We start from the raw sequence: 14,698 nt of genomic DNA, 5'->3' as shown, positions 1-14,698 counted from the left end.
ACTGCTGTTCCCACAACTACCAGGAGAGGGCATCCTTGCATTAGGTTGGTTTGCATCTGCTTGCCTCTGGGGCTGGGCTCCCACCTCCCCAAGGTCCCCGAAAACCCCATTCCTGCTTCTCCACCCTTCCCATGACTCAGGGTTCAGGAACGTGCCTGGGGCCAACGGCAGAGCTCTACCCTGTGATATAAATGCTTTTCCCTCTTTCTCCTCCCATTCTTTCCCAAAGAGACAGGGGTACCTTTGTCTCCTGCCCCTTCCTACACAGGGCCTTAGCCTTCTCCCTGGACTCCACCCACTTCCCTTTGGCCAAGCTTCCCTCCCTCCGAGGAGCCCAACAACTAAGCTCATGGCCATGAGTCCCACATGTCCCTAATGCTTCTTGGTCTGAGCCCCAAAGGTGCTTGCTTGTCGGCTCTCCTAGTCCTTTTTACACATGTGGGACTGTGGGGAAGGAAAGTCTGGTTAGAGCTCAGAGGGACCTTGAACAAGGACAGCCACGGACAGTATTGATCTTTTCCTTTCTCAGGACCCAGTCTGGGTGCCCTAATCTGCACTGAACAGAGGGGTCCCTGCCTCCCTCCCTCCTGCCTCATCCGCACCCTGGGAGAAGGCTGAGTCCTACCCGTCTACCACAACCTTAGCATCTGGCTCCATATGTGGCTCCCAGGCCTCCAGGTCCATCTGGGCCCCAGCTTTAAGTCTCCCTACTCCACAAAGTGGGCAAAGCTTTAGCTATAACCAATGGAACAGTGCCGTCTCTGCCACCTCTCTCACCTTCTCTGGGTCCCTGATTATTTTTGCTAGTGGACTAGAGAAACAGAGGACTCCTATTTTCTTTCTTTCTTTCTTTTCTTTTGAGATGGAGTTTCCTCTTGTTGCCCAGGCTGGAGTGCAATGGCACGATCTCGGCTCACCACAACCTCTGCCTCCCTGGTTTAAGTGATTCTCCTGCCTCCGCCTCCCGAGTAGCTGGGAATACAGGCATGTGCCACCATGCCCGGCTAATTTTGTATTTTTAGTAGAGATGGGGTTTCTCCATGTTGGTCAGGCTGGTCTCGAACTCCCAACCTCAGGTGATCCACCCGCCTCAGCCTCCCAAAGTGCTGGGATTACAGGCGTGAGCCACCGCGCCCGGCCTGAGTCCTATTTTCTTTAAAACCTCCAGAGAACACAAGAACTGTCTAGACGTTACAATCCCTTCACAAACATAGGGTGCGAGAAAGTGGTAGACCCAGGGAGCAGAGAGAAAGATCCGAGGGACCCGGTTGCAGTTGCCATCTGTAACTCATCAGCACTTAAGCACGAGCCCACCACAGCAGATGGAAAAAGGGAAAACGAACGTGGGCAGGAGGAAAAGTCTATCCTGGAAAGGAGAAAGGCGGCCCTGCCAGCATTTTTCTCCTGCCACAAAGCTCTAAACTCCAAGGCCCAGCAATTCACTCTGGAGAAGGAGAGCAAAGGCTAGACTTGCAGAAGCTTTGGAGGACAAGACCAGGCAGTGTCCTGCCATCAGCTTAGGAGAGTTCAGAAAAAGGAGTTCCCCCCACCTCCCTCTACCAGGCAGGGAGGAGGATAAAGTGACACCCAGAGGGGCAGGGGAAGAACGTGAAAAGCCAGAGGGAGCTCCCCAAGCCTGCACACTTGCTCAGCCCAGGCCTCTGGCCACACCTCAGAACAAGTTGTTTAATGCAACAGTGTCTGTCTCCTGCAAAAAAGGGGCCCTTCCAGAACGAGAGAATGTATTCCCTCCTCTGTTGCAGTCAGAAAAGCTAAAAATAAAGTCAAAACCCAGCTCAGGTTTTGGCTGCCATCCGGCCCAGCCCCTGGCTGGGAGCACAGCCCCAACTTTCCATGACTTCAGAACTTTTCCGAAGCTGAAGAGCTGCAGGGGGAGGAGGGAGAATGAAGCAAAACCGCTGGTAAAGTGAAGCGGCTGGGGCAGCCTTAGATTCCGAGCTCCCTGGGCCGAGTCCCAGGCTGGCTGGGGCTTCCCAGAAGAGGCCTCACTACCCTGAAGGCTAACAGCTGCAGCTGGCTGTTCTGGGGGCTCTCAGAATTTAGAGAACTAGAAGGAGCTTAGAGTTGGTTCAGCTCAACGCTCTCCCTGTTATAGATGAGGAAACTGAGGTGCAGAGGAGGAAGGTGAATGGCCTGGTGTCAGTTACTGCAAACCAGCAGCAGCATTCCGGCCAATTCTCGCTGCTGATCTAAGGTTCCCGCTCCTCCACCTCACTGCCTTCCTAAGCCACAAGTTCCAGAGAGAACAGAGAAGCCAGGAGGAGGAAGGGGGCAGACACTGTGGCCCAAAACGTTCCCCTGACCAGCCAGCCTGAGCCGAAAGAAGCTGGAAGGCGATGGATGGTTTCAGAAGATGTCTCAAGGGCATCTCTTCCCTGGTCCTGCCTCCCCAGCCTCCTTAGGTGCCAGGAGGGATTCCAGGAGTTCCCCCTGGTAACAGGCTTTCCTTGCCAGTGCCTGGCAGACAGTGACCGAGGAAAAGAGAGATGCCTGGTCCCTGTGCCCTGCAAGCTTATGAGCTGATGAGCACAGAAGTTTTTCCTTCAGTCTAACCTCTTCACTTTCTGCTGCTTACAAAAGTGGTGGTGGTGGTGATAATAATAATAAAATAGCAAATACTTTTATAGAACTTATTAGGTACCGAGCACAGTTCTAAATATTACAATGTTAACTCATGTCATCTTCACAGCTACCCTATGCGAGAGGTGCTATTCCTACATAATTGAGGAAATACACACGGAAAGCTACGCCCAGGGTCCCACAGCAAGTAGACAGGGGAGCTGGAAATCGATGCTATACCACTTTGGCACAAGCCACAGTATATGGTCTCCAAAGAAAGTAAAGGGGCTGGCCGGGGGTGGTGGCTCACGTCTGTAATTCCAGCACTGTGGGAGGCCGAGGCGGGTAGATCACGAGATCAGGAGTTCAAGACTAGCCTGGCCAACATGGTGAAAGCCCGCCTTTACTAAAAATACAAAAATTAGCTGGGCATGGTGGTACTCACCTGTAGTCCCAGCTGCTAGGGAGGCTGAGGCAGGAGAATCGCCTGAACCCGGGAGGCAGAGGTTGCAGTGAGCCAAAATCGTGCCACTGCACTCCAGCCCGGGAAACAGAGCAAGACTCTGTCTCAAAAAAAAAAAAAAAATTAGCCGGGCGTAGTGGTTCACATCTGTAGTCCCAGATACTCGGGAGACTGAGACATGAGAATTGCTTGAGCTTGGGAGGCAGAGGAGGTTGTAGTGAGCTGAGATTGTGCCACTGCACTCTAGCCTGGGTGACAGAGTGAGACTCTGTCTCAAAAAAAAAAAAACAACAAAATATATAGCTGGGTGTGGTGGCATGCGCCTATAGTCCCAGCTACTTAGGAAGCTGAGGTGGGAGGACCACTTGAACCCAGGAGGTGGAGGTTGCAGTGAGCCGAGACCGCGCCGCTGCACTCCAGCCTGGGTGACAGAGCGAGACTCCGTCTTAAAAAAAAAAGAAAGTAAGGGGGCTATTTCTCTTTCCCTCATGGAGGTTTTGACTAGCACTGCAAAGAGAGATTAAAGGACTAAGACACGCCCTGAAGATGAGAGAAACCACGAACAGAGAGGGAAGCGAGAAGGAACCTTTGTGGTTTTCTTAGGCGTGGGGAGCTCCCATATTCGGGGAAGAAGCCACTATCACCCATGGGCTCGTGACTCAGACCTCGGGAGCTCTGTGGCCAGGGAGCCACACGAACACCCCAAGAGATGGCTAGGGGTACAGTAGAGCCCAGTATCTTTCCTCCCTCCCCGCTTGTCCTCCTGCCCCCACCCCCAGTGCCATTTCCTTCCTAGGAGGGGTCCTCAGACCTAGCAGGGACCAAAGTAGACCCTGGCCAGGCATTCAGCCCCAGGGCAGTGGTGCAGCTCAGTCCACTGGGGGTTGGCATCGGGAAAGCTGGGCACATGCTGGGTTGGCAAGGAGGACAGGGTGGGGCAGGCCAGAGGAGCTGGGAAGGGTGGGAACCTGGGCCCCTCAGGTGACTCATGCTCAGGCACACAATACCCGGGCAGGGGTCGGGAAATCCTCTAGTGCTCACAGGGGAGACCCTGGCTTCGCCTGCGTCCTGCCCCAGGCCGGGTGCTGTGCCAGGAGAGCGCCAGTCCTTTCCCTTGCATCCTCTGGGTTCCCCAAACACAGGAGTGGCTGCATCCCAGCAGCCTCGTGAGGCAAGAAAGGCTGGGCATCCTGTTTCTAACTCTTCCCATCACTGGCAAATCTGATCTCAGAAAGAGGGAAGAGAGGGGATGGGGAGAGGAGGAGAGCAGAGGGGAAAATAATAAGGTGGAAATGAGAGTTGGCACTTGCAAGCGTGACCCGAGGCAGGGGTCTGTGGGGCTGAGGCTGGTGGGACAAGGAAGCCTGGCTCCCGGGCTGCAGCAGGCCTGGGCCCTTGGGGCTGTTTTGGGGAAGAAAGGCACCAGCACAGCAAAGGGGCTGGGTGGGCACCGGGCCAGGCGCTGACCCGCCCGCTGAGTCACCCTGCTCAGCCCAGCTCCGACGCCAGATATGGAAGCCAGGGCCGGCCACAGGCCTGTTTGGGCCCGGTTGCTGGGAGCAACGTGCTAGGCCCGGAGGGAGAGGCTTCCATTTCCTCTCTCAGTCTGAGGGAGAAGCAAGACGGACAGATACTGGGGCTGAAAATAAGAAGTGGGTCTCTCAAAAGGAGAATAAAAGAGAAAAAAAGAAAAGAAAAGAAAAAGTGGGAGGGAAAGACAAAGGGGAGTGGAGGAGCTGGCCCAGCCCTGCAGGGACTCCTTAGCCCCCCTAGTCCCCGCAGCCCTGCTCACCAGCCCTCAGAGTTCCCCATCTCCACGCAGCCCACAGGAAGGGAGCAGAGGAGCAGAGGGTCTCTGCGCCCCTCGGCATTTCCTGTCTCCCAGTGAACGTCGCCCCCTGTGGCTGGGTGGGTACACGGAGTCCACCCTGGTGGCAAATGCTCTCCTGTATCCTCCTGGCATCTAATTTTTAAAATTTTAATTAAACATTTTTTCATTTTATTATTATTATTATTATTATTTTGAGATGGAGTCTCGCTCTGTCACCCAGGCCGGAGTGCAGTGGTGCGATCTCAGCGCACTCAACCTCCGCCTCCCAGGTTTGAATCATTTTCGTGCCTCAGCCTCCCGAGTAGCTGGGATTACAGGCGCGTGCCACCACGCCTGGCTAATTTTTGCCATTTTTAGTAGAGACAGGGTTCACCACATTGGCCAGGCTGGTCTCAAACTCCTGGCCGCACATGATCCTCCTGCTTCGGGCTCCCAAAGTACTGGGATTACAGGCATGAATCGCCACACCCAGTCCCTCCTGGGCACCTAGACCTCTGCCCATGCTGATTTCCTGCCACGTGATGGGGCGTCTCCTGCTGCCACCCCAAGCCAGCCTGCACGTTCCTACCACCCCTCCTTTTGTTCCAGCAACTCCTCCTACTGCAATATATCCTCCTTCCCTCTATCCCTCCCTCCATTCACCCAAAACCTCCCTACCCCTCACCCTGTTTGAGCCTGTCTCAGCTCTGCGCTGCTGATTTCAGCCAGTGTTCTACCTGTCAGGTCTCAGGGCTTTTTCTATGTGTCCCCCAAATACCCTGAGACTAGATGGTTTACATGCTCAAGACTTCTAGAGGAACCTTCACCCGAACCAACTCCTGTACTTTTACAGGGGGAAACTAAGGCCTGGAGAAGGGCAGGCTCAGGCACGAAAAACCTGCCCCGAGGTCACCCAAGGACACTCACAGCAGACTGATACAAAATATAGAAAATGGCATGATGCACACAGACGCTGCAGAGAGTAACACGGAGAGACCCAGCAAGACAGCCTGGGCAGTGTGTCTGCCTCTGTCTCGCTTGCTGGGAGATACCCCATTCAGAGTGACACAGAGGCCTAGTGAAACTGCCACTCCCACCCACCCTCAAATATACACATACCCACACCTTTGTGTGCGGCCAGCCGTGAGGTTTGATAGTCCCCACCCACTCCCCAGAGTAACCACTGCTTGGTTTCTTGGCTAGTCTGTGGGTCTGCGGCCACTCTCAGGTAAGGGCGGGATGTGGGGACTTCCCCTCCCTGGCATTTGAGGCACTATCCCTCTCTGGAAAGGAGACCTTAAAGAGAGGAACTGATGGGGGCAGCTGTTCCAGGGACTTAGAAGCCTCTTAAGCCTTCCCCAAACCCCAACCTGTGAAGTTCTGAATACTGTACACCTCAAAACACACAGTAGGCGCCCCAGGATGGAACACCCTGACCTCCTCACGATGCCACGTGTCCCACGGCAGGCATGGCTCTGCTTCCACATGCTTCCCTTGGGCGTGACACCCGCCAAATACACCCAGGGCCTGAGGCCCCTCAGATCCCCTTCCAGAGCCACCAGGCTCCCAGCTGTCCTCCCCTAAAACAAAGCTAGGTCTTAATTCCAGGCAGAGGGAGGGACTGAAGTGGGGAGAACTGATGCTGAGAGAGGGATAGGAGGCCTGCTGACATGTTCAGACGCAACTCCGGCAGAAGCGCTGTGCCTGGCAGGTGGCCAGGCCTGAGTCACAGCTGCTGGGTGTATCAACGTGGCATTGTACAGAGGCAGGAGAAGCCTGGGGCCAGAGGCCAGGGCACTGGGGTCCTGGACAATGAGCGGCTGGCTTCCTCACCAGCTGCCCCCAGCAAGGTCTCCTGCCAAGCTGCACTCTCCTTCCTGGGCTCTCTCTCCAGAAGTCATTCCTGTGTTGTCACAAAAATGCAGGGGTGGGGCCTGGGGACAGAGCAGAAGCAGCAGAGGCACGGAGGAAGGAGGGATGACCTAAGAAGACAGCAGAATATCCTAAAGGGGGAGGGAGGAGGCCAGTGACCAAAAGGAGGAACATTTAGGGGATTCCCTTCACAAGAAGCCAGTTCAGCAGCTCCTTAACTCTCCATGTGGTGACACATGGTTTTTAACCCTGAGGACACAGGGAGAGAGTGGGAGCCACACCTCAAGGTCAGGAGAAGTGGGGGAGGACCTAGGCTGTCTGGTCTCACTGCATTCCAGCTCCAGCCTCAGAAGACACAGCTCTCTCCCAGCCGGCAGAAGGTGGTCGCGTTAGAGCTTTCGGAAGCAGGGGGAGGCTTGGTGACCTCCTCTCAACTCCCAGAACCCAGACCCCTTAAAATGAAGTCTAGCTCCCCTGAGCCAGCCCTACAGGGACTCATGTGTCCTATCCCCCTTCCATTTGTCCCCATCAAATCCAGACCACGGTCCTTGCAGCAACTTAAATGTAGTTCTCAAGAAAAGGCCAGCCCTCAGCCTCTGCTTCCCTGACTGGACAAGCCTAGGGTCTCCTGTCCACTCTCCACTCTGCCCTCTACTGTGACTCAGCGCCCCTGCCGGGCCTGGGATCGCAGCCAGAATTATTCCTGGCTTCGGCAGGCGGGATTCCGGCTTCCTCTCTCACAACTAGCGGGGAGGCAGGGGTGAAGGGAGGACTCCCCTTCCCAAACCCTAGCCCCTTCCTTAAGGGATTGGTAGGGGCCAAGACCTGCTCCCAGCCCAGCCACAGGTTAGAGGAGCCAGTATGGGTGCCGGAAGGGTAGAAGGTGGGCAGCCCAAGGTCACCGTGCCCCTCCCCCGGGTTCCAGGCGCTGTTGGCCCATCCCGGCCAGCTCTAAGGTAACAGTCCTGCCTCTCCTAGGCCGTCACCCTCACCCCCAACACCGGTCAATAGGAGTCATTCCTGTGCCGAGTCTCCCTTTCCTGCTATATGGAGGGAGAGGCATTGAAACGGGTTGTCCTTTCTTAGTAGCAATGAAAACAAAGCATAAGCCAAGAGGGTAATGTCATAATTTAACCATTTCTAACAAACTTTCATGGGAAAATAGAGAAATGTGGTAGTATTTTTAATTCTGCAGCTTGTGGGAAACGTTTTTACTTTTTTCTTTTTTTTTCTATTTTTTGAGAGAGTTTCCTCTTGTTGCCCAGGCTGGAATGCAATGGCACGATTTCGGCTCACTGCAACCTCTGCCTCCCGGGTTCAAGTGACTCTCCTGCCTCAGCCTCCCAAGTAGCTGGGACTACAGGCATGTGCCACCATGCCCAGCTTTTTTTTTTTTTTTTTTTTGAGATAGAGTCTTACTCTGTTGCCAGGCTGGAGTGAAGTGGCGTGATCTTGGCTCACTGCAACCTCTGCCTCCTGGGTTCAAGTGATTCTCCTGCCTCAGCCTCCAGAGAAGCTGGGACTACAGATGACCACAACCTGGGACTACAGATGACCACAACCACGTCCAGCTAATTTTTATATTTTTAGTAGAGACAGAGTTTCACCATGTTGGCCAGGATGGTCTTAATCTCTTGACCTCAGGTTATCTGCCTGCCTCAGCCTCCCAAAGTGCTGGGATTACAGGTATGAACCACCGCGCCCGGCCTTAATTTTGTATTTTTAGTAGAGACGGGGTTTCTCCGTGTTGGTCAGGCTGGTCTGGAACTCCTGACCTCAAGTAATCTGCCTTCCTCGGCCTCCCGGAGTGCTGGGATTACAGGCATGAACCACCGCGCCTGGCCACTTGTGGGAAACATTTCTATTGAGAATCGCATTGGCTATTAACTATATTCATATTAGGCCGGGCGCGGTGGCTCAAGCCTGTAATCCCAGCACTTTGGGAGGCCGAGGCGGGTGGATCACGAGGTCAACAGATCGAGACCATCCTGGTCAACATGGTGAAACCCCATCTCTACTAATACAAAAAAATTAGCTGGGCATGGTGGTGCGTGCCTGTAATCCCAGCTACTCAGGAGGCTGAGGCAGGAGAATTGCCTGAACCCAGGAGGCGGAGGTTGCGGTGAGCCGAGATCGCGCCATTGCACTCCAGCCTGGGTAACAAGAGCGAAACTCCGTCTCAAAAAAAAAAAAAAAAAAAAAAAACTTTATTCATATTATTTATATTAGATTTTACTATTAATAGCTTGGTATTTTAGAGGAATGTTTCTCACTTTATGGGTCACCGTACTACTTTGGAACCTAAAAGTTCTCTGGAGACTTTCTGCTCCAATCTCTTTCTTTTACAGTTTAGGAAAGCCAGAGAGGGGAAGTGATTTCTCAAGGTCACACAGCAATTTAGTGAAAGGGCCACACCCAGAACTAAGGGCACCAAGGGCCAGGGTGTCCACTATATCACACTGCCTGTCATTCTGTTGGTGGATCACCTTGCTCCTTATTTATTTATTTATTATTATTTTTTGAGATGGAGTCTTGTTCTGTTGCCCTGGCTGGAGTGCAGTGGCACAGTCTTGGCTCACTGCAACATCTGCCTCCCTGGTTCAAGGAATTCTCCTGCCTTAGCCTCCCAAGTAGCTGGGATGACAGGCGCCCACCACCGTATCTGGCTAATTTTGTATTTTTAGTAGAGACAGGGTTTCACCATGTTGGCCAGGCTGGTCTCGAACTCCTGACCTAAAGTGATATATCCACCTTGGCCTCCCAAAGTGCTGGGATTACAGGTGTGAGCCACTGTGCCCGGCTTCGCTTGCCCTTTATTGAGGGATAAGAGACCCTGCAATCTTCCAGAGATCTCCAAGAATATTAGAGTTTGGCCTGTATTCAGTACACTGGGAGTCCAAAGAGGTGAGAATGGAAAGAACCGTGCTCTCGTGTCTGGGCCTCTGAAGACCTGGTCTTGGCTGCTGCAGCTGCTAGAGGTGGCGAGGAGCTGGGGAGGAGGGAGGTGAGGGGGAGGAGAGCAGAAAGCACAGTTGGTAGGTGAAGAGATCTCCTACCAGTTGTCTGCCCAGCTGTCCCAGGCTTCAGCACAGACACTAAGCTACTGAATCACTGGTGGGGTGGGACTGGGAGTGGGGGCAATGGGCCCATTCACGCAAGGGTAAGTCTCAGAATCCTGGAGGCCAGGGGAAGTGCCAAGCAAGGGCAGCAATAGTGGGAGGGTAATAGGGGGTCCCAGTGAGGAATTATTCTCTCTTTTATTTCTCTTGGGCTCTTTAAGTACTTCTCACCCCCCAGCTTTAGCTGTACCGTTTTTCTTTCCCTTTGAATCAGAATGTGAATTTGGGCCAGGCGAGGTGGCTTTCGCCTGTAATCACAGCACTTTGGGAGGTCAAGGCGGGTGGATTGCTTAAGCCCAGGAGTTCAAGAACAGCCTGGGTAACATGGTGAAACCCTGTCTCTACTAAAAATAGAAAAATTAGCTGGCCGTGTGGCACGTGCCTGTAGTCCCAGCTACTTGGGAGGCTGATGTGGGAGGATCACTTGAGCCTGGGAGGTAGAGGTTGCCGTAAGCCAAGATCGTGCTACTGCACTGTAGCCTGGCCGCAGAGTGAGACTTCGTCTCAAAAAAAAAAGAATGTGGATTTGGCAGTGGAGGATTGGAGAGGTAACACCAGGAGGCCTCAGATAAGGCTCAGAGCCCATGCATCCTCAAAGGTCTCCAACCCCATTAATCTAATGGGTCTGCCAAAGGGCACAGCCTCCTTTGAATCCAGGTAGACAGTTTCCACGACAAGTATCAAGACAGTCTCAAAACAAGAATCACCCACTTCCCAGAGCTCTGACTGTCTCAGATAGGTGGGCTGGCAGGGGTCCCGGGTCTTTCCAGGTATAGGAAGGCAAAGGCTATTAATCATATACTAACAGGCCCTGCAGGACAGCAGAATTTTAGTTTTTTTCTTTTTCAGAGACAGGGTCTTTCTCTGTCTCCCAGGCTGGAGTGCAGTAGTGCAGACACAGTTCACAATAGCCTTACACTCCTGGCTTCAAGTGATCCTCCCACCTCAGCTTCCCAAGCAGCTGGAACTGCAGGCGTTGACCGGCTAATTGTCTTTTTGTACAGAAGGGGGTCTTGCTATATTGACCAAGCTGGTCTCAAACTCCTGGCCTCAAGTGATCCTCCAGCCTTAGCTTCCCAAAGCACTGGGATTACAGGAATGAGCCACCAAGTATGGCCAGAGAACATTAAGGTGTCACTGGCCCCAGAGTAGAATTTCCAGGCTGCAGAAATGAACCTCAGCCACCCAGCTTCACCTTGCCTCACCCTCTAGATCCTCCCTCCAACCTGTCCTCCAAGCTAGAGAAATTAGCCTCAATGGTAAGAGCATCCAACTGGAAGTCACAAGGCCTGTGCTCAAGTGCTGACCTATCGCCCCCTTACTGCGTGACATGGGACAAGCCTCTGTGCCTCTGTGGCCTTTGCTGTTCTTGTCTTGCTCAGAGCCTACATGAACCTGAGCCTGCATCTCCCTGCCTGTCTGCACTGGGGCTGCAACAGTGGGCAATCCAGGAAGTTGTCGAGTACCAGGGCCTCACTGGGGTGGAAGCAGCGCTTCTGCTTTGTGGGTCTGGGATCTCCCCACTTCTGACTCAGCCTTCCTCCATCAGTTTCACATGGGAAGGCACAGACCCTGGCACTATCCTGCAGCCCAACCCATAACTCTGAACTCATCTCTGGATTCTAATTACTTGTGCGTGTTGCCTGTCCAGAGAGCTATGGTTCCAGACACCACCAGAGGGTCTAAGGAAAGAGCCAGACAAGGCACTCCAGGATGCAATGGGAAGGGGGACAGAAGATGCAGACATTCAGACCACCACTCCTGCCCTTAAGACATCTGCTGTCTCCACCCTGTCTCCTGCTGTCTCCTGTAAAGCCACCAGGGTGGGAGGAAGGGGGACAGCATCTGAGTCATCCATCCAGCTGTCTTGCCTGGGGTGGGGCCCAGCTACAAGCCTGGACCCCAGACAGTCTTTCCTGGTGCTTTCAACCTTCCCTGTCTGCCTGCACTTGGGTATCCAAATCCCTTGGGCTCCAGACTAGAAAGAGGTAGAGGATGCGGGGTGGGGTAGGGGAGGGAGAGAGACCAGGTATTGTAGCTCGTGCCTGTAATCCCAGCACTTTGGGAGGCTAAGGCAGCTGGATTGCTTGAGCCCAGGAGTTTGAGACCAGCCTGGGCAACACAGTGAAACCCCATCTCTACAGAAAAATATAAAAATTAGCTGGGCATAGTAGCACACACCTGTAATCCTAGCTACTCAGGAGGCTGGGGTCGGAGAATCACCTGAGACTGGGAGGTTGAGGTTGCAGTGAGTTGTGATCACACCACTGCATTCCAGCCTGGGCAACAGAACAAGACCCTGTCTCAAAAAAAGAAGAGAGAGAGTATTGGGGAAAGGGGTTTCTTCTTGGACCCTAAAATCCAGCCCAACAGAGGGAGCTCCAAACTCCTGAGTGTGGTTGAGGTACCCAGGCTGGGTCAAAAATTGCTAGAGTCTTACAGATAACTCTCCATCCCAACTCCAAATATGGCCCTGAACTCTGAGCTCTAATTAAACATTAAACCAGAAAACACCTTCTCTCTAGGCTTTGGTGGGAGGGGTTGGGAAAATGCCTTTTTTTCCTCTCCCAAATTCTTTTTTTTTTTTTTCTTTTTAAAGACAGGATTTCACCATGTTAGCCAGGCTGGTCTTGAACTCCTGACCTCAGGTGATCTGCCCGCCTCGGCCTCCCAAAGTGCTGAGATTACAGGCGTGAGCCACCACGCCCGGCCTCCTCTCCCGAATTCTTTTTTTTTTTTTGAGACGGAGTTTTGCTCTTGTTACCCAGGCTGGAGTGCAATGGCGCGATCTTGGCTCACTGCAACCTCTGCCTCCTGGGTTCAGGCAATTCTCCTGCCTCAGCCTCCTGAGTAGCTGGGATTACAGGCATGCACCACCATGCCCAGCTAATTTTTTTTGTATTTTCAGTAGAGACAGGGTTTCACCATGTTCACCAGGATGGTCTGGATCTCTCGACCTCGTGATCCACCCGCCTTGGCCTCCCAAAGTGCTGGGATTACAGGCGTGAGCCACCGCGCCCGGCCCCCGAATTCTTTACCCATTTCTCTACCTCACCCTGAGCACAGCAGACCCAACAGGAAGTGACCAATCCTGGCTCCTCCTACGGTGGACAGAGAAGAGGACAGACACCCCAGTCTGAGTCCCCTTTGTCTTCATCCCACTTTCCATCAGCACGGGATCCAGGTGTGCAAATCCACCTCTCTTTTCCGGAAGCCCAGCCTTCCCAGCCAGGATCAGTGGGGGAGAACAGAGGCAGGTGGCTAAATATAACAAGTACACACACCACCCCCGCCCTGCCCCACGTGCGCACATACCGGCCTGATGTCCCGGGCCTGGACAGCTGCACTAGGAGGCAGAGGAGACAGACTGGCATGGCTGGGTAAGCAAGAGACTATAGAATCCACTCAACCTGTTTCCCGATCAAAGTTTTCACCACAAAACTGCTAAAAATGTCTTTCACAGGGCTTTGGTAGTTGAGTGGACTAGTTTAGAATGCAACGAGTTCTCTGGGGCACCCCCTTCCTTGCTTCCTATCTGTCTTGCTAACTAAATTGTTCATATCACTAATAGAAAAAAGACAGGTCTGGGGCCAGGCCTGGTAGCTCATGCCTGTAATCCCCGTGCTTTGGGAGGCCGAGGCAGGAGGATTGCTTGAGGCTAAAACTTCATGGCCAGCTGAGCAACATAGCAAGTTTCCATCTTTACAAACAAAATGAAGAAGAAAAAAAATTAGCTGAGCATGGTGGTGCCTGCCCTTAGTCTCAGCTACTGGGGAAGCTGAACCAGGAGGATCGCTTGAGCCTAGGAGGAGTTCTAGGCTACAGCAAGTTACAACTGCACCATTGCACTCTAGCCTGAGCAACAGGGCCCTGAAAAGTACAATAAAAATAAAGAAAAGGGTCGGGCATGGTGGCTCACGCCTGTAATCCAAACACTTTGGAGGCCAAGGCGGGCGGATCACCTGAGGTCGGGAATTCAAGACCAACCTGACCAACACGGTGAAACCCCATTTTAAAAAAGAAAAAAAACAAAGAAAAGGACAGGTGTAGTCTCTTTCAGCAGAAATACAGTTTGAGGCTGGGCACAGTGGCTCAAGCCCTGTAATCCCAGCACTTTGGGGGGCTGAGGCAGGAGGATTGCTTGAACCCAGGAGTTCAAGACCAGCATGGGCCACATGGCAAAACCCCATCTCTACAAAAGAATACAAAAACATTAGCTGTGGGTAGTGGTGCCTGCCCAGCTACTCAGGAGGCTGAGGTGGAAGGATGGCTTGAGCCAGGGAGGTGGAGGCTGCAGTGAGACATGCCCTTGCCGCTGCACTCCAGCCTAGGTAACAGAGTGAGACCCTATCTAAAGAAAAAAAGAAGCCAGTCACAGTGGCTCATGCCTGTAATCCGAGCACTTTGGGAGGCTGAGGTGGGCAGACCGCTTGAGGTCAGGAGTTCAAGACCCACCTGGTCAACATGGTGAAACCCCATCTCTACTAAAAATACAAAAATTAGCTGGGTGTGGTGGCAGGTGCCTCTAATCTCAGCTACTCGGGAGGCTAAGGCAGGAGCATTGCTTGAACTCAGGAGGTGGAGGTTGTAGTGAGCCAAGACCACACCACTACACTCCAGCCTGGGTAACAGAGCGAGACTCCGTCTCAAAAAAAAAAAAAATCCAAAAAACAAAATAAAATTTGAGCCTGTCTTCCTACACACAACTTCCATGGATTCTTCAGAAAAAAGGGCGATGGATCTGCCACACCCATCAGAACTAGCAAAGGGTAGAACGACCACAGAATGCATAGAGGGCTTCTGAGAAGAGCAGAAGTTTGGCGTAGATGATATGAAGGGAGAGAAGAAGCGTCA

General features: G+C 53.0%; 1 protein-coding gene across 4 annotated transcripts in view; it reads right to left on the bottom strand.

Annotated features, from left to right (window-relative positions):
• The window catches only part of LMNA (lamin A/C), a 33,942-nt gene that overhangs the window by 9,586 nt on the left and 9,658 nt on the right, over positions 1 to 14,698 (bottom strand). Inside the window, exon 1 of one of the 4 annotated variants that reach the window (XM_064370755.1) lies at positions 4,085 to 4,251. The exons of 2 other annotated variants lie outside the window; for them this stretch is intronic. In XM_064370755.1, coding sequence (XP_064226825.1) covers positions 4,085 to 4,197 — 113 coding nt within the window. In that variant the 5' untranslated portion in view covers positions 4,198 to 4,251. Of the gene's footprint in view, positions 1 to 625; positions 873 to 4,084; positions 4,252 to 14,698 lie in introns of those variants that run through there. One more of the 4 variants, XM_064370756.1, reaches the window with a different exon arrangement.

Source organism: Aotus nancymaae, unplaced genomic scaffold (genome assembly GCF_030222135.1).
Source record: "Aotus nancymaae isolate 86718 unplaced genomic scaffold, 86718_ANA_hifiasm-v0.15.2.pri h1tg000108l, whole genome shotgun sequence".
NCBI lineage: Eukaryota > Metazoa > Chordata > Mammalia > Primates > Aotidae > Aotus > Aotus nancymaae.
Note: the sequence above shows the minus strand (reverse complement) of the source record. Positions and strands in the feature narration are given on the sequence as shown.